This window comes from Triticum urartu, chromosome 5A (genome assembly GCF_056163025.1).
Source record: "Triticum urartu cultivar PI428250 chromosome 5A, HENAU_Tu73, whole genome shotgun sequence".
NCBI classification, from domain to species: domain Eukaryota; kingdom Viridiplantae; phylum Streptophyta; class Magnoliopsida; order Poales; family Poaceae; genus Triticum; species Triticum urartu.
This window is the reverse complement of record NC_141877.1, coordinates 435,584,690-435,603,019: the sequence shown is the minus strand read 5'-3', so window position 1 is coordinate 435,603,019 and position 18,330 is coordinate 435,584,690. Positions and strand designations below refer to the sequence as shown.

Sequence of the window (18,330 nt, the reverse complement as noted above, 5' to 3'; positions counted from 1 at the left end):
ACTAAATATTATAAATAGCGAGTGTGGAATAATGGTGGATCGGTGTGCGGAATTGTCCTAAGCAATCCTTAACAAGACCGGTAATCACTATTGCAGTTTCATATGAGGAAGAGGCATAATCTAACATACTTTCTCTACTTGGATCACATGCACTTATGTTTGGAACTCTAGCAAGCATCCGCAACTACTAAAGATCATTAAGGTAACCCAACCATAGCATTAAAGCATCAAGTCCTCTTTATTCCCATACGCAACAACCCCCTTACTCGGGTTTGTGTTTAAGTCACTCACCAACCCACTATAAGCGAATCATGAACGTATTGCAACACCCTACAGCGGGAACCCCTCACGCTTGCGCGACACGGAGGACACCATAGGCCAGCATCAAAGTAAAACATACAACTCATACCAATCTAGATCATCAATCAACCCAAATGCAAAAGATATCTACTCAAAACATCATAGGATGGCAACACATCATTGGATCATAATATGTGGCATAAAGCACCATGTTCAAGTAGGGATTACAGCGGGGTGCGGGAGAATGGACCGCGTAAAAGATATGAGGATGGTGATGATGATGGTGATATTGATGAAGACAATCACCGTGGCGACGATTCCCCTCCCGATGGCACTCCGGTGCCACCGAGAGAGAGGAGGAGAGGTTCTCCCCCTTGTGCTTCCTCCTCCATGGCCTCCCCCCCTAGATGGGGAGAGGTTCCCCCTCTGGTCCTTGGCCTTCATGGTGATGATGGCCCCTTCGAGATCCTCCTCCATGCCCTCCGGTGATGATGGCCCCCTCCGACAGGGTGCCAGAGAGGGCCTAGATTGGTTTTCGGTGGCTACAGAGGCTTCTGGCGATGGAACTCCCGATCTAGGTTAATTTTCCGAAGTTTCTGTATTTATAGGAACTTTTGGCGTCGGTCTCACGTCAAGGAGGTGCCCGAGGCATCCACGAGGCAGGCCCACGTGCCTGGGGGGGCGCCCCCACCCTCGTGGACGCCCCGGGACTCTCTGGCCCAACTCTTTTACTCCGGGGTCTTCTTTTGGTCCATAAAAAATCGTCAAAAATTGGCACGTCAATTGGACTCCGTTTGATATTCCTTTTCTGTAAAACTCAAAAACAAGGAAAAACAGAAACTGGCACCGGGCACTAGGTTAATAGGTTAGTCCCAAAAATCATATAAAATAGCATATAAATGCATATAAAACATCCAAGGTTGATAATATAATAGCATGAATACTTCATAAATTATAGATACGTTGGAGACGTATCAGGCCTCCTCCCCCAAGAAAAGTTTAGGGTTCCTCTTCCTTCCTCCGGCAACGCCGCCGATCCGCCTCGTCTCCGGTGGCCTTACAACCATGGCGATGCGGTGGATCCCGGCCCTTGCCGGCAGGAGGGATCTGTTTTTAGATATTCCTTTGAGTTTTGTTATGGTTTGTGTCCTGTTCAAGAAGACGATATGGCGGCGGCTCCCTGAAGATGGAATAAGATTCTCCCCGCCCAGCCCCCGTCCTGATGCTGTGTCTAGCATCATTCGTGGGCGTGTGGAGGTGTGTTTCTTCAGGTTGGATCCTTCCGATCTACGCTACTCTTCATCGACAGCGGTTTCTGTTCTGCTGCGCTGGTCCTATGGGGCCTTAGCATGATGACTTCCTGACTGTCTACTGCAATAAGTTTTGCCTGACTCCTGCGACGGAGGCGCGATGACGGCGGTGTGCCTTTGGCTCGCTTCAGTGCATGTAGTCGGCCCTATGTGGTTTATGAATATGGAGGTGATTTTTATTATTTCTGATGTTTGTTATACTGTCATATCTTTCCCTAATAATAAGGACGCCGATAAGTGCCACACGTGTGGGCGTTAGGGGGTCCGCCCACACATTTTGTGTGGTGTATAAGAGGAACAGCCCACACACCTACGTGTGGGCAGAACAAGTAATGCCCACACACCTCTTTTTCCCCCTCTCAATCCCTCTCACACGCGTGCGTGTGGGCGAAATAGATAACGCCCACACGCCCCATACGTCAGGCCTCGTACCTCGTGGTCCCGCACGCCCCGCGTGACAGTCACCGCGTGTCCTGCAGTTGCCATGGTCCAGACCCTCGTCCATGTTCGTTTAACTGTAGTTGCCATGTCACTGAACTTCGGTTGCCATGTCGGACAACTACAGTGGTCATGGTTGCTCAACTGTAGTTGCCATGTATGGTCTGGTCTACTGCAGTGCCATGAGTTCAAAACTTTAAGAGTTGCCACCCACTAACAATAGGCAGTTTCCATGTAGCATTACAAAAAGGCATGGCAAAAAAATATGTTCGGGTAAAAGAGAGAGTTGCCGTGTGCTCACAAGCACGCTAGGGCAATTGCCATGTAAAGAGAAAGAGTTGCCATCTGCTTACGTGCACTCTAGGGCAGTTGCCATATACCATGCAAAAACACATGGCAACTCGGGTAAAAGAGAGTTGCCATCTGCTTACAAGCAAAGCTAGGGCAGTTGCCATGTACCCTGCAGAAACACATGGCAACTGCCAGCTTTGGGTGTGGGCGAGGAAACGGGCGTGTGGGCGAAGTGATAAATGCCCACACACCAGCCCCCTCTGCGTGCGTGAAAACTGGTGTGTGGGCGAATTGTTAAACGCCCACACACTAGCCCCCCGTGTGGTGAAAAAGGCCGTGTGGCCAACCGGATGAATGTCCACACACCAGTTTAGTCCTACGTGGCACACAAAAACGGCTAGAACACGCCAAGATTCGTGCAGAATTGGTTGGACGAGGATCCATGCGTGTGGGCGAGTTGCCAGACACCCACATGTGTGGGCGTTAGTGTTTTCGAATAATAAAGCACGAGTTGAGTCTCTCGGGTTAACCGTCGTCGCATTTTTGCGAAAAAGCCTCTGCTATTTTTTTCTGTTCAACCCGCAGTCCCTATGGGAGTCAGCCTGGAACAGAAAAAAAATACGTGGCTGTATGTCTCGCTCACGAAGGAGCAGTTCATCTCCAGCACGAACACGAGTGGGGAACTAAAAAGTCGATCGACCGCTGCTTTTCCCCCACAGCTCTGTCTCTTTCGATCTCACTCACCTGCCATTGCTTTCCACCATCGACCAATTCCGGACAGCGCCGTGCTTGACTACCTTACCAGCGCGCCGCCACCCCTTCCATGCTCCAGCGTGCCGTTGGCCCACACCACGCGTTGCCGCAGCCGGCCCACGCCCCTCCGCCGCGTGCCGCCACCGCCGGCCGCCTGCCCGTTCCCCCGTTCCTCCGGCGGTGCGAGGCACGGTGGCGGCGAGAGGAAAACTGGCGGATCTGGGTGCGGCCTCGAGAGATCTCGCGGCTGGTGCGGCAGCTTGCTACGATCGCAGCGACTTGTGAGGCAGCCATACAACGTTGGATCTCCTTGGTCTTCCTCTTGATCGAATCTGCATGCAAGCACCTTGACTTGTTGGATGTCTCATGATAGGTACCTCAACAACCGTCACGACGGAGCTGCCACCGCAGCTCGAGAGAGGAGGGCAATGCCGGAGACAAGGGCCGCCTGCACGAGTCAGGCCCGCTATCGGCGGCAGCGCCCGCGTCCACACCCTGGCCAGCGGCAACACGAGCACCAAGGTTGGGCTGTGTCCACATGGTGCGCGTCGATGTCCATGTGCAGCACGCGCCGGAAGCGGGTGAGGAGTTGGTTGATGGCGAGAACGATGTCGTTGACATAGCTGAAGCTATTGGCGTGGCCAGGGCATGCATGGTGCATGCTGCCGGACCAATTTAGTGGCCGCCGCCGAGCGCGCACGCCACGGCCAGCGACCCACCGGCGTAGGCCAGGCATTACCCTAGGTCCTAGGAGGCTGTCGATGACAAGGTTGTCGTTCGAGCAGGCGCCGTCCTGGCGGCGCATGGTGCCGATGCCATGCTCCTCAGCAGTTCGCTGGAGATCGTCGTCACTGATATACCCGCCGGGGTGAGGTTGCAGAGGAGGTCGACATATTTCTAGTCGTGAAACACAAGCGGCTCCTCCGGCCCGGCCGGCCTGGTGAGGAGGCGACTCATGTCTTTGAGGAGACCGTAGAAGGCGACGAGGCCATGGGCCATCATGATGCGGTGGAGCACCATGACGTGTCCCTCGCCGTAGTGGATGTTGGAGATGCATGGGTCGTAGTAGTATGTGGCTGCCCTTATCTCCTTGTGTGTCTTGGTAAGTTCGTAGTTAAGCCTTGAAGCTTTCTCCTCCAGGTCTCACATGTCTAGATGGGCCAGTTAGGAATGAGTTTGATCTACTCAATTTAGTTGTCTTGATTGATTGATGCGTTATCACACCAAAGTGAACTCAAAGTGAACTAGCTAACAAATCTTTCTCACGGTTGTGGATACAGCGGAGGAGGTGGCACCTGGCGCCATCAGTTTGAAGCCGACCAGAGACGTTCCCGTTGTCGGGCAGGTTGCTGTGTGGAGGAACTCGCAGGCACGTTTCGAGTTCAGCTGTCGCCGAAGCAGCACTACTACCTACAGGTCCAAGGTTTGCTGAAGCACTACTTACATTGATTAGGTTTCTGAAGAGCCATCACTTCTTGACCCCTACACCTACTCGCCAATAGCAACAGCCTCCGTGTCACTACTCACCAACGTGATGAACGCTAAGAGTTTGATTATTAATATGTGTGTGCTTTTGTTATAGGCAGTGCTTCTCTTGAATTTACTGATTTTTATGGTGCATGACTCCTTGGCAGGCAACCCGATCCTTTTCCATGGCATGAGTTCATGAATATGTATACGACAGTTTGCAAGCAGTAAGATGTCTGCTGCTTTCCTGCAGTATACACGGACAGTGTGAAGTAATATTTTTTACTTTCAACTCTTTGTATGGGAAATCAGTATCCTAATGTCATTAGTTTTGGTGTCCTGGACATCATATAGTGTGCATGCATTTAGTGTTGCAGACAATCATATGAACCAGCTAAATATAGTAATCTTAATTACATTCATGAATTTCACCTGCAAAAAAATTACATTCATGAATTTGCACTAAATATTGTTGCTATATTTTTTTGTGAAATAATATTGTTGCTATCTTGCAATTCTATTTGCATTGCTTATGGATCCTAGGCTTATATGAGTTTATGTGAGCTTTCTGCTTATTCTAATATTAAAACTTACCAAGAAACCTCTCAAAACAAAAAATGAACCAAGATAAGTGTCGTTAAGAATCAAATTAACCAGCTAACAATGTTCATTTTGTGAAGTTTTCTCAATTGAATATTATAAAAGTATCCTTGAGATTACTACTTACGAGCATGTTTTGTTGGTCTTTGTGAAAACATGCTGGGCTCTTTTTTTTCTAATAATGAAAGGATCCAATATAATTTATTTTTTGTATTGATCACTGTGAATTAATTGTATAACACGTTGTAATTAGCATTGGATGTGTCACTGAGGAGTCGGACTCGAAGTCCCTGGTGTGTCCAACATGAACTCTCGCTTTTCTATGTTATATTACCCAACTCGGAATTTTGTGAGCGGTATTGGCTAAACTTTATTGAGTTCCTAATTTCTTTTAAGGAGAAGTTCCTAACTTTATTTTCTTTCATGGGGGAAAGTATGTTGATGTACGTAAAGAAATATTCTATGAGATTAGCATGTCTTATTTAGAAAATTTTGGATCTTGAAAAAAATTGACTAAAAATTGCATGAAAAATGAATGTATTTATGCATATATTATCATAAATAAACTTGAATATAAACTACTTTCCCTGTTGCAACGCACGGACATTTTTTGCTAGTGATTGAAAATGAATAGAATGAAAGTTTTCTCGAAAAAAGATAAAAAAAAACACGGATACAAAGCTGCCACCAGAGGGCCGGTGCATGAAACGAACGAAGGCAAAAATAAAAACGGATGTAAACCGCACATCGAACGTTCTGCACTGGGTCCTTGCTGGGCCGGCGCATCAAGATTGTCCAGAGAGCCCAACGGCCCAGCTCCCGCGATCCTCGAGGAAAAAGGGTCGAGAGGAACGGAAAAAAATCACGAGACTTACGCAGCCTCCTCGACCCGCCGCCGCCGGCTCATCGACGCCGGCGTCCCTCCTCCGGCAAACTAGCCGGTAATTCCGAGTCTCCCCCTCCCCTCCCAACCCCGTCCAGTCCAGTAGGATAGCGTACGCACCGCCACCGCTGAGCCCCGCCACGGCCGCCGTCCTCGCCTTCTTGATTTGTTTGCTGTGACGGCGCGCTGGTGGTGATGCGCGGCCGCTCTGCTTCTGCCGCCCTCCGATAGCTTCTCCTCCTATGTCTTGGGTAGCTTCTTCTTTCTCACGGCAGTGGTAGCGTTCTTGGCATCTGCTGATCTGTTTGGTTCCACCATTGCCCCCCTCTTTCTTTCTTTCTTTCTTTCTTTCTTTGTGAAGGATCTTCTTATCTAGAGATTAATTTTATTAGTAGTACTTGATGGAACCTAGTTCTTGGTTAAGCAGAGACGAGCAAGTATTTGGACAGTCTTAGCTCATACTACATGTCATCTTATCTTTATCAGTCAGAATTCCCCCAAACTTCTTCAGCTTTCTAGCCTAGTAGTTCTATTCTGTCAACTGATGATAGACTCCGTATTTGACATTGCTTCGCACTGGTAATTTGTGGCTTAAAAGTGGACACGCAATCACATAAGCTTAGCTTCCCTTTGACTTTAGTTCTGCTAATTATTCAGTTTGATTAATTTAGCTTGAGGATTACATAAAAATACAATTCTCGTTGACCATGGTTTATTCAGCATCTGAGATGTGTTTCCATGGTTATTGAGCACTGCTTATTAGGAGATTTGATATAAATAATAGCTTCTGCATTCTGCAAATACATGAGACAGAGTTACATTACCTTGTTTAATATCCGGTCTTTCTAAAGCTCGCCACTAGAGCTATTTAAGTTGTAAAGATTGGATTTTTAACTGTAGTACTGCTATTTTGCACTATCTTATCTTAGAATAACAAACCCTGCCTACCAAACAAGTTCTTTTTGTAAGAAGGGGATTGAGGATGCGAGGGGAATTGAGGGGATGGGGTGTAAGGGAGGGGATCACCAAATCCCCTCTAATCCCCAATCCTCTAGGGGCTTGAAGACCCTTCTTGCCAAATGAGACCTAAAGGTTGTAAGGGAACACGAGTAGCCTCCTTTAGGACCTTCGTTGGAGCAGCCACTCAGTCTCCCGTCTTTCCGTTGGAGGCGCTGCCCCTTTACCACCTTCTCCTCTGACAAGTACAACTCCACAAACCTACCTATGCCATTCTCCACGAGGTACAGCGTCTGAGGCTAAGATGATAGATCGGACTGTTCATTCCTGACTGTAAACATACTAGCAGGCAAAAGTGTGTTGTAATCTTGTTCAGAACTTCAGATCTGTACAGATGAGAATGGTGATTTATGTGCGGTGGTCGAGGGGATAGTTGCTTAGATTCAAATTGATTACTAATTAGCATCATGGTCTCATCAGTTTCCATAGTTTCTAGAGTCTGCCACCAAAGGACCATATCGTAGGCAAGTGGTTCCTGATCCTGTGCGATCCATCCACGCCCTCAGATCTGGCTGTCACGCACCCTCCTCACCGCCCACAACACTCCAGCCGCTGTGACTTCCCCTCCTCGCTCCTCACCCCAGGTAGCTACTAGATTCCCGGAGTACCTCGGCACCGGTATGGGAATGAGGACCGAATAAGTGCAGCATCTATACAGAATCAGCCATATCGAGTGCTTGATTTTTGTATGGTTAATTCCATGGTTCTGTTATATTACGAATCAGTGCCATGTGTCCGTCATTCTCTGTTCTTAGTTTTCCAGTGGTTCTTTTTTTAGTTCCAATGGATCATCGTTATTTCGTCTCCATCTTTGTCCACTGTCAAAAAAATTGCACTGTGTGTAGTCTTCTATTTTAGGCTTCCCCCAATCCTTTTTTTACTAAGAAGTCTAATTAAGTAAGCCAGCCAATTATTTCACATGGATACCCAGACATGATTCTGTTTGTTTACCATTCTATATAGTTTCAGAACATCATAAGGAAAATAGATGTGAAGAGCGAAGCAGTCTTTAAATGCTGTTTCTCGTCTAGGCTAACACAGACCACATTTTTTATCATTTGAACTAAGTAAAGTGCATGCCAATTTAGTTCACTGGTATGTATGGTCTTGCTCATGAACCCCAAATTCTGAAACTTGAAAATATTGAACTCTGAATCTTGTTTAATCTCTTCCGTTGTACTCCCTCTGTAAAGAAATATAAGATTTTTTATATTACTAAAGTAGTGATCTAAAAAGTCTTATATTTCTTTACAGAGGGAGTACTGATGTTGGGCTCTACTCAACTCCCAGGTTGTTTTTGTTGAACTATGAAGCTTGTTTTCCCTCTTCAGTTGTTACTTTCACAAATTTGTACTAGAGCTTTAGTCTATCTAGTATCTACTGCACAAACTTGTACTGGAGCTTATGTCAATTATTGCAGAAAATTTGTACAACAGCTGTAGCATATACATGCCAGGACACCGGAAGCACAAAGTCTGCATCTTCCTCCTATCTAGCGTTGACGCAAACAGGCTACAAGATTAAAACAATAGTTTTGATCACAAAACATTTAGATGGCAGCAACTTTAGATACAACACTAACATACATTCCGCTAGGAAAGCTGTATCTAACACCTATTTTATGCTGTTGGATACAGCTTAAGATACGATGCACTGGAAGTGCCCTCAGTATAATAATCTGAGCATTCAGTGTCATGCATTATTAAGATTGCCCTCATATTTCCATCATGGCCGATCTTTCCCGAAATATGTGTAGTATCATGCTGTGGTCCATTTTAGTAGCCATCAAGATTCAAGAACACTACAAGAAAGCTAAATGGAGAATGGTTGAAGGATAAGCTTGCTAGAAAGTGATCCTTACAACAACAACAACAACAACACCACCAACAACACCAACAACAAAGCCTTTAGTCCCAAACAAGTTGGGGTAGGTTAGATGTGAAACCCATAAGATCTCGCGACCAACTGATGGCTCTGGCACATGGATAGCATGCTTCCACGCATCCCTTTCCATAGCTAGTTCTTTGGTGATACTCCAATCCTTCTGGTCTCTCTTAACGGACTCCTCCCATGTCAAATTCAGTCTACCCCGACCTCCCTTGACATTCTCCGCACGGTTTAGCCGTCCGCTATGCACTGGAGCTTCTGGAGGCCTGCGCTGAATATGCCCAAACCATCTCAGACGATGTTGGACAAGCTTCTCTTCAATTGGTGCTGCCCCAACTCTATCTCGTATATCATCATTCCGGACTCGATCCTTCTTCGTGTGGCCACACATCCATCTCAACATACGCATCTCCGCCACACCTAATTGTTGTACATGTCGCCTTTTAGCCGGCCAACACTCAGCACCATACAACATTGCGGGTCGAACTGCCGTCCTGTAGAACTTGCCTTTTAGCTTTTGTGGCACTCTCTTGTCATAGAGAATGCCAGAAGCTTGGCGCCACTTCATCCATCCGGCTTTGATTCGATGGTTCACATCTTTATCAATACCCCCATCCTCCTGCATCATTGACCCCAAATATCGAAAGGTGTCCTTCTGAGGCACCACCTGCCCATCAAGGCTAATCTCCTCCTCACACCTAGTAGTACTGAAACCGCACATCATGTACTCGGTTTTGGTTCTACTGAGCCTAAACCCTTTCAATTCCAAGGTTTGTCTCCATAACTCTAACTTCCTATTTACCCTTGTCCGACTATCGTCAACTAGCACCACATCATCCGCAAAGAGCATACACCATGGGATATCTCCTTGTATATCCCTTGTGACCTCATCCATCACCAAGGCAAAAAGATAAGGGCTCAAAGCTGACCCCTGATGCAGTCCTATCTGTGCCACTTGTGCTTAGTAATTACCTACTCCCTCCGTCCCAAAATAAGTGACTCAACTTCACAAAGTTGAGTCACTTACACAAAGTTGAGTCACTTATTTTGGGACGGAGGGAGTACTAATTAGTGAATCTTGTGAGAATATGTGCTTCATAGTTTATTTTGTTTAAACTTATTCAGAAATTTAATTTTGTAACACTATGTTTGGATAGCTTATAATATTATTTGTATGTATGCTCACTTGTGCTTAGCCACACCTACTCCTTCCAAATCTGATACCTCTGTTGAAATAGGGCTTGTCCAGTAGCTCTAGCTCGTCCTCTTCTACCCCAAGCCTCTGTGCCAGCAGCAGCAAGGAAGGTTAGAAGAGTCATCATTCCTTCTGATCCATATTCCTTCAGTATTTCTGTTTTTTCTTGTGGTTCTAGGAATGCGGCTATGTCTCACATGTAAATCCATTTCTTGGTTGGCAGTTAGAAGCATGGAGCCCGAAGAGAACCCCAACCGTCCGCCATCACGACTGGACTGCATAAAGTACTTCAATGCACTATGGTCCTGCTACTCACCATTCCACCAGATGCAGAACTATTACCGCTACGGGGTTTTTGACAACTGCTCCAGCAAGTGGCGCGATCTCGTCGACTGTCTCACGCTCAAGACGAAGTCGAAGGCAGAGGTAGAGGAGATGCTCATGGCGCGGGAGAAGGCCAGGCCGCACTTCTGGACCTACCGGACTGTCGACGAGGCATCAGCGAACTGGTGGAAGATGTACAAGCACAGGGTGATGATGTCGTCGCCGCCAAAGACTGCAGGTTCTCCTGCGCCTCCTCCCAAATCTGCTGCACCGAAGAAGCGTTGATTGTGCTTTTGGTGCGCTGTGCTTATTACCACCGGTCTTTGTTCAAACTTGAGTTACCCTGACAGGGTAAATAATTGGAACCTTGGATGGAAGGATACCCTAATCATGTTCTGTAAAGCATGGCAGGCAACTGAACGGTGGTTCTTATGCTATTTTTTGCACCAGCTATGATGTTAGCTTTGTGCCTAGTTGCTTATTATCAGGCATAAATGTTTTGGTTTGTGCTGTGGTGTGTTCTCATTAATTTTTAAATGCAGACTAGTTAATTTCAGTTCAAATGTGGTTAAGAATGGGCATAGCATCGGATTGCCAGATTTGGCTTGCTTCTGTTTCTTGATGATCTTTTTTGAGATTTATTTCTGAGTGATTTCAGGCTGCAGATACCTGGATTAGAACTGATGGAGGCAACAGACCATGCTGTCACCACTGCCCTCGATGGTAAGCAAATCCATATGTGACAATGTTGCTTTTGTTATCTTATGAAATACCACACCTGGTTCTGCAGCTTTGCGCACTTCCTCTGTCATGTACACTGTCAAGGAAAATTACCCTGTCTGCAGCATACCCACTCATTCCAAGTTAGAAGAATTAGATTATCTCTTTGAACAAAATTTTTCATATGTAAGTGACTGTGTTATTTACTTTTGCGTTTTTCACATGCAAGTGACTCGTTTTGACACTTTAATTGAAGTAATCGCCTGGACTGTACTGTACAATCCACTCCAGTAGAATTATGATATCTGTACATTACAAGCTATACATTCTTATTCATTCCTTAGCGGTTTTTCGTCTGTTTAGTTGTTTTTCCGGTGTGGCGAATTCATCTAACTATTGCTGCTCCTCTCTATGCAGTGTGCCTGGCTAATGCCGTGCCGCCGAACCCGTGACCGGAAGCATCATCAGTCCCAGGGCCGTCGACCTTGAACCAGGGACACCGCAGCGCGGCGGCCGCTGTCAGCCTCTTGCTGGGGTTGCAGGTAAGGAGGCCCTTCAAGACATGGAATCCGTGCCACGACAGCAATTCCTCCGGGAACAGCTCCCGCAGCCGGTCATGGCGCCGCACTTCTCGCTGCCGTGCCCGCCATTGCCGCACCTCGTCAGCTCGGAGCGCGGACTCCAAGTGCTGCCACGTTTTCTTGCCCGGCGCACCGAGTACATCGAGTATCTTGCCGACCTGGCCCGTCGTCTTTTCCCCGCTGAACAACTCCTCGCCGGAGAGCATCTCTGCCATGACGCACCCGAGCGACCACAGGTCGACGGCCGCGTCGTACTCCGGCTTCTCCAGCAGCATCTCGGGCGCCATGTAGGGGATCGTCCCGGCCAGCCCGTACGGCGGCTCTGCCTTGGCCGTGGGCATTGCCAGCCCGTAGTCGCAGAATTTGACGACGCCGCCGTCTTCTCCGATGAGGATGTTCGCAGTCTTAATGTCCCTGTGAATGATGCCGCGCTCGTGCATCGCCGCGGCGCCCGTGAGCAGCTGCCGCATGACCCGGCGCACGTCGGCCTCAGGGAACGCGCGGCCGTGCTCTTCCACGTGCCTGTCCAGAGCATGGAACAGGCTGGGCCCGACGTAGTCCATGACGAGGCAGTACTGCCTGGTGCCTGGGTCGCGCACGATGGCGTGGAGGCCGACGAGGTTGGGGTGCCCGCGGCACGCCGCCAGGACGCAGGCCTCCTTGAGCAGGTCGCCGACGTTGGGGCGCCTCGCGCCGCCGCGCGCGTGGATGGTCTTGAGGGCGACCGTCTGGCCGGTGTCGCGGTGCTGCGCCATGACGACGCGGCCGCTGGAGCCCTTGCCGAGCCTGCGCATCTGCTTGTAGCAGCGGGTGCTGCCGATGCCGGCGTCGCGCTCGCGCCGCCTTCTCCCTTTCTGGCCATGCAAGTCCTTTGCGTCGTCGTGGCAGGCATCGTTGATCATGGCGCATATTGCCTCGACCAGCTTGCCGCTCATTGTCCCCGCGGCGGCGTGGACGTCGATCATGGCGAATATGTCGGCTACTCGCGCGGCCGTCATGGTCGTCTTGCCGGCGGTGCCAGCGGAGGGAAGCGTCAGCGTGGGCTGTGCTTCTGCCAACCGTAACCGAATCCACAGGTTCTTGAAGATCACCAGTATTCCCAGTGATATTTCTACGAAGATCCATAGAATTCTGCAGGTTCGAAAGGAACGAATCCCGCGGGCTGGACGCGCCTTGCCGGCGTGCTCGTCGCCGGTCATGGTGCAACCGGCGCCAGCTCCCGTAAGCGAGACTACGTGAGAAGGAAGGTATGGGCGAGGTTCAAGTATACGTGGGATGGGAGGGGAGGGGAGGGGAGGCTCGTGCCGGGCAAGTATAAGCCGTCCAGTCCGGTGCCGTACGTCGGTACGTGCGCGCGCAGAGCGAGGTTCGAATATTGCTCGGCCATGAAGCCGTCGATCATGGCTACTATAGCTTACAAGAAACCATCAAACCAATACATGAAACTTGTGAAGATGCGCTCCATTGTTGCCTAACCTAAAACGCAAGCTAGACGTAATCGGAGCTACACGCCTCTCCGGCCGGAGTCCGACTTGGTGAGGCTCCGAAGCCTCCCCAAGATCCTGACCTTGCCCTCCCACCCGCCGAACCCCTTCCTGCCTTTCTTCGTCGGCGACTCGTCGGAGAGCTCCGCCGCCGAGTCCTCCCACTGGAGATCGTCGGCCTCGTTCACCCTGGCCTTCAGCTCGCCCGCCAGCTCCGTCACCGCCGTCTCCGGCTCGTCTCTGTTCCTCAGCAGCACCTCGCCCACCTCGGCCGGCGTCATCTCCGCGCCCTCCCGTATGCAGCCCTCCGCCGCGTCCAGCATGTCCTGGTCGCCGACGCCGGCGCCGACGTACCGCTCCACCAGCTCGCGCATGGCGTGCGCGCCGCACGGGCCCAGGCGCACGTGCACGTCCATCCTCCCCGGCCGCAGCAGCGCCGGGTCGATGCCGTCCACGTGGTTCGTCGTGAACACGATGATGCGCTCCTCGCCGCAGCACGACCACAGGCCGTCGGTGAAGTTGAGCAGCCCGGAGAGGGTCACCTTCCCCCGGTGGTTGTCGGCGCCCATGACGTCGTCGTCCGAGTCGGACGAGTCATCGGAGGCGGCCGCGCGGCGTCTCTTGTGCCGCCTCGTGGAGGCCAGGCCGCGGTCGCCGGTGAGGTGGAGGGAGCAGTCGATGTCCTCGATGACAATGAGCGAGCGGTTGGTCGTCTGGATGAGGAGCGCGCGGAGGTCGGCGTTGGTGGTGACGCGGGTGAGCTCGAGGTCGAACACGTCGTACCGGAGGTGGTTCGCCATGGCGGCGATCAGCGAAGACTTGCCGGAGCCAGGCGGGCCGTGGAGGAGGTACCCGCGCTTCCACGGCCTCCCAGTCCGGCGGTAGAACTCCCTCCCGTCGGCGAACGCCGTGAGGTCGGCCAGGAGGCGCGCCTTGAGGTCCGGGTCCAGCGCGAGCGTCTCGAACGTGGACGGGTGGCAGAACGGCACCGACGACCACGACGCCGAGCCGCGCGGAGACGCGGCGTTGGTGTGCAGCCTCCTCGCCCGCGACGAGCGCTCCAGGCTGTCCGCGGCGGCGGCGAGGTGCGCCAGGTACGCCGGGAGCACCGCCGCGGCGTGCCTCTTGGGGAGGCGCAGCGAGAAGGACCGGCGCTCCTCGAGCGAGTCCTGGAGCGTGTCGGCGTGGTGCGTCCACACGGCGCGGTGGCCGTTGAAGGCGTCGGGCACCGAGTGGTTCGGGGACAGCGACACGGACGGCGACGCGGCGGCCGCGCCGGCATTGCCCGCGACGGAGCGCGGCAGCGAGAGCGTGAGGCGGGGAGGCGAAGGGGAGGAGAGGAGCAGGGAGCGGTGGAGGTAGAGCTGGACGTGGCGGTAGAGCGCGTTGGGCTCGACGGCGGCGGAGCCGAGGAACTCGGGCACGTCGAAGTAGGAGTAGGGCGTGAGCGAGTCCTGGAGCGACTGCCAGAGCGAGTGGAGGAGGGAGAGGAGCTGCGTGGGGAGGACGTTCTGCAGGATGGTGAGGAGGCCCAGGAGCGACCACATCTGCGACAAGAACTCCATTACTGTGGGAGTGGAGCTTTCAAGCTCAGCTTTGCTGCTGCTGCTGCTGCTCAGTTGCTTGATGCTGCCACCTTGGGCTTTGGGACAACAGCGTAGTGTCACTGGGGTTTTGGATTATCTTGCAGTTGTGTGAAGCCAGGTGAAGGGAGCTCAGTTATAAAGAGAGGGGGGAGGGTCAGAGGAGGAGGATGGAAAGGATCAAAAGGAGGTGTGCACTGATGCAAATACTGTTTTTTTTAGCCTGAATGACAGCATGTATGCATGCACCAAAAGGTAGATAGGATGGGGTAAGAAAACTATTTGAATCATAACACTTGTCAATAAAATTGTGTTGAAATGTGCTTTATAAAGGTCTTTTCAAGGCAGTCTAATTAAACTTTAGCTATATGTAGGTCACATGATTATTAAATAGAAAGAAAAAGACGAAAGATAAAAGAAAATGCTTGCATGAATCTTAACGTAAAATCAATGAGATAGGACTTAGATGTGCAATACTTAGAGCACATCTAGATGTGCTTTAGCAAAACTGTATTAAATATGAATAAGTCAATTTTCTGATCGTCAAGTTTTTTTTTTCCAAGATTTGTGCTATTTTTTTCCTGTGTTGTTTCATGGCTTCTTAGCCTAATTTTGATTTGCTCATGTTTGGGGTAAGTGAATTATTTCGTGGCTTAGATTTTGACTTGCCATTGTTTGGGGTAAATTGACTTTTTCTTAGACTAAATTTTTGACTTGCCCTTGTTTGTGGTAAGTCGTTTTTCCTATTGGGCTTGAAGCCCGTTACTAGACCTGGCCATGGGCAGCCCGGCCCGGCCCGAAAAAGCCCGACCCGGCCCGGCCCGACGCTGCTCGCGGGCTGGGCTCGGGCCTAGATTTTGAGCCCGGTGGCCTGGCCGGGCCGGGCCCGGGCCCGTCATTTTTGCAGTTTTTTGAAAGGGCCCGGTCCGAGGCCCGAGGCCCGGTGGGCTTTTGCATGTTCGGGCCGGGCTTGGGCCCAAAAACTAGGCCCGATGGCTGGGCCGGGCCGGGCTCGGGCCCAGGTTTTTTGGCTCAGGCTTGGCTAGGCCCATCCTGAATCCCGGCTCGGCCCGAGGTTTGGCCAGGTATACCCGGTACACATTGCATGTTTTTTTGTTGTATGTGTTTTTGCCTTTGCTTTTCTTTATATATTTTACATTTTTTACTTGGGTATTTCTTGCATCACTTTAGCTATATGTAAATCACCTAAAAATCGATTTTCGCCCAATTGCCTTTTTGGTCGTTGACTTTTGTTTTAAGATTCGTGCTCCTTTTTTCTGCTCTCCCTCTGAGTTATTTTAGGCTGTTTTTTTTCGACTGGCCATATATTTGGGTCAGTCAGTTCCTTAACAGGTTGATGTCATTACCTGTGCAACCAAGCCTTCCCCTCCATCCCTTTTGTTCTTTTCTGTTTCTCTGTTTTCATTTGTGTTTTTGCTTTTTTCTTCTTTATTAGACAATGTTTTTCTTTTCTTTTGTGGTATTTTTGGTTGTTGGTCGTGGCTCCTGCATGCATGGATAGTAGTAGCTCGTTTGAGCGCTCGATCATAGGACGGGATACTGCACATGTTCCACATTTTTCATGCCATCGCTACCAGTTTTTTAAAACCTGCCATGCAACTATCACAAAAAATTCAAAAATTTGCCATGATTCACTTAACTACCTTTACAATAATTTGCTATCAACCAGAAAAAAAATCCAAAGCAGTTCCTTCATTGCCATGTCACTTTTTACCTTTTTCTCCTAATTTTTTGCCATTATCCATAGAACAATTTTTGCTTTTACCATGACAACGTACATCATTTTAATTTTTAAATTGTCATGTCCCTTTGCACTTTGTTTTCCTAATTTTACCATGAACCAGATAACACTTTTTTCCAAAGCAAGTTATGCATTTGCCATGACCCATAGATCAAATTTCTCTAAAAATTGCCATACCACTTTATCTTCGTTCTCCTAAGTTTCCCCTGCTTGGCAAATTGTAACACCCCAGAGAGTGAGAGAGGGAGAAGGGATCTAGCTCGAGCGAGGGGAAGGGAGGGATGGCTTGGAGAGGGAGGAGGAGGAATGGATTGCAGAGGAAGGATTGGGTACAGAGAATTGTCAACACACACATGACACCCACAGCCACATGCGGCCCCTTTTAACACCACTCACGCACGCCACTTGGCTGGCCAGCTGGCTGGGCCCACCAGCCAGCTCTAGAGCACACTAACCACAGGTTAGGTGTGACACTCCTCCCTCCTTAAGACACGTCTTCTTCTTTTTCAGTGTCGTCGTTGTCCTCTACTTTCGTCCAGAGCGGTGCTGACGGGAATCAGTGGCGGAGCACGTCGTAGTCTTCCCACGTCGTCGGCGCGGAGTCGCCGGTGCCCCACTGCACCTTGAGCTACACCACCGGCGCGTCGCCATGCTTCATCATGCGCCTGTCCAAAATGCGCGTAGGTGTGAGGGTGTCGACGGAGAGGTCCGGCACCTTGGGCAGCTCGCCGTACACCGGCGTATAGTCGGGGGTGAATGGCTTCAGCTGCGAAACGTGGAAGACAGGGTGGACTTGGCTCTCCAGCGGTAGGTCGAGCTTGTACGCGAGCGCACCGATCTTCTCGATGGTCTTGTAGGGGCCAAAGTACTTGAAGGCGAGCTTGGTGCACGGGCGGTTGACCACCGAACGTTGAGCGTAAGGCTGGAGCTTGAGCAACACCTGTTAACCCGCCTGGAAGTGGCGCTCTGTGCGGTTGCACTCGGCATTTTTCTTGTACTGGCGCTGGGCTCGCTCCAACTGGGCGCGAATGTGCGCCGCCCAGTCCATCTCCTCTCGGCCGGCGCCGACTCCGCCCAGGACGCCATTGCACCGAGGTTGGCTTCCTTGCCATAGAGAGCCTTGAAGGGAGTGCCCTTGAGCGACGCATGGAATGTCAAATTGTACCAGAATTCGGCCATCGGCAGCCACCTACGCCATTTGTGCGGCGAGTCGTGAACCGCGCAACGGAGGTACATTTCCATGCACTGGTTCACCCGCTCGCTCTGGCCGTCTGTCTGGGGGTGATATGCCGTCGACTAGAGCAGCTTGGTGCCTGCGCCAGCGAGCAGCTCGCGCCAAAGGTGGCTCGTGAAAATTTTGTCGCGGTCGGAGACGATGGACGCGGGAATGCCGTGCAGCTTCACCACATTCTCCCAGAATGCGCGCGCCACCTGCTGGGAGTTGAAGGGATGGCGAAGGGGAACGAAGTGCGCGAATTTGGTGAAGCGGTCGACGACCACCATGATCGTGTCGCACTCCTCCGAGCGCGGCAAGCCTTCGACAAAGTCCATGGTCTGGTCCTCCCAGGGCACAGCTGGAATGGGCGGCATGGCCAGGAGACCAGCCGGCTTGACGTGCTCGTGTTTTGGCCTGCCGGCACACCGTGCACTGCTGCACGAAGTCGGCGACGTCGCGCTTGAGGCCCCGCCAGTCGAAGTGTTTGCGCGCGTGCTGGTAGGTGGCGGTGGAGCCGGA

General features: G+C 50.8%; 3 protein-coding genes and 1 pseudogene across 5 annotated transcripts; 1 reads left to right on the top strand and 3 right to left on the bottom strand.

The window, feature by feature from the left end:
* The first annotated feature begins 5,947 nt into the window (after positions 1-5,947).
* On the top strand, positions 5,948-10,970 carry LOC125509505 (uncharacterized protein C227.17c). Of its 3 annotated transcripts, XM_087526335.1 has the most exons (4): positions 5,984-6,100; positions 8,314-8,349; positions 10,185-10,251; positions 10,365-10,970. In XM_087526335.1, exon 4 carries the CDS (start codon positions 10,373-10,375, stop codon positions 10,748-10,750), a length of 378 nt encoding a protein of 125 aa, XP_087382461.1. In that variant the 5' UTR covers positions 5,984-6,100; positions 8,314-8,349; positions 10,185-10,251; positions 10,365-10,372; the 3' UTR covers positions 10,751-10,970. The 3 variants fall into 3 exon arrangements, with proteins under 3 accessions (XP_087382462.1, XP_087382460.1, XP_087382461.1); XM_087526336.1 differs by lacking the exon at positions 8,314-8,349 and having other exon boundaries at positions 5,948-6,100; positions 10,185-10,247; XM_087526334.1 differs by lacking the exon at positions 8,314-8,349 and having other exon boundaries at positions 5,950-6,100.
* On the bottom strand, positions 6,759-9,574 carry LOC147971789 (uncharacterized). The gene is made up of 2 exons (XM_087524119.1): positions 9,026-9,574; positions 6,759-6,836 (listed from the first exon to the last, which is right to left on the bottom strand). Exons 1-2 carry the CDS (start codon positions 9,572-9,574, stop codon positions 6,759-6,761), a joined length of 627 nt encoding a protein of 208 aa, XP_087380245.1.
* Positions 10,971-11,127: 157 nt separating the features above from the next.
* LOC125509504 (putative cyclin-dependent kinase F-2) lies at positions 11,128-13,083 on the bottom strand. The gene has a single exon (XM_048674485.2). It carries the CDS (start codon positions 12,963-12,965, stop codon positions 11,595-11,597), a length of 1,371 nt encoding a protein of 456 aa, XP_048530442.2. The 5' UTR covers positions 12,966-13,083; the 3' UTR covers positions 11,128-11,594.
* Positions 13,084-13,141: 58 nt separating this feature from the next.
* LOC125509503 (AAA-ATPase At4g30250 pseudogene) lies at positions 13,142-14,971 on the bottom strand (annotated as a pseudogene).
* Positions 14,972-18,330: the final 3,359 nt, after the last annotated feature.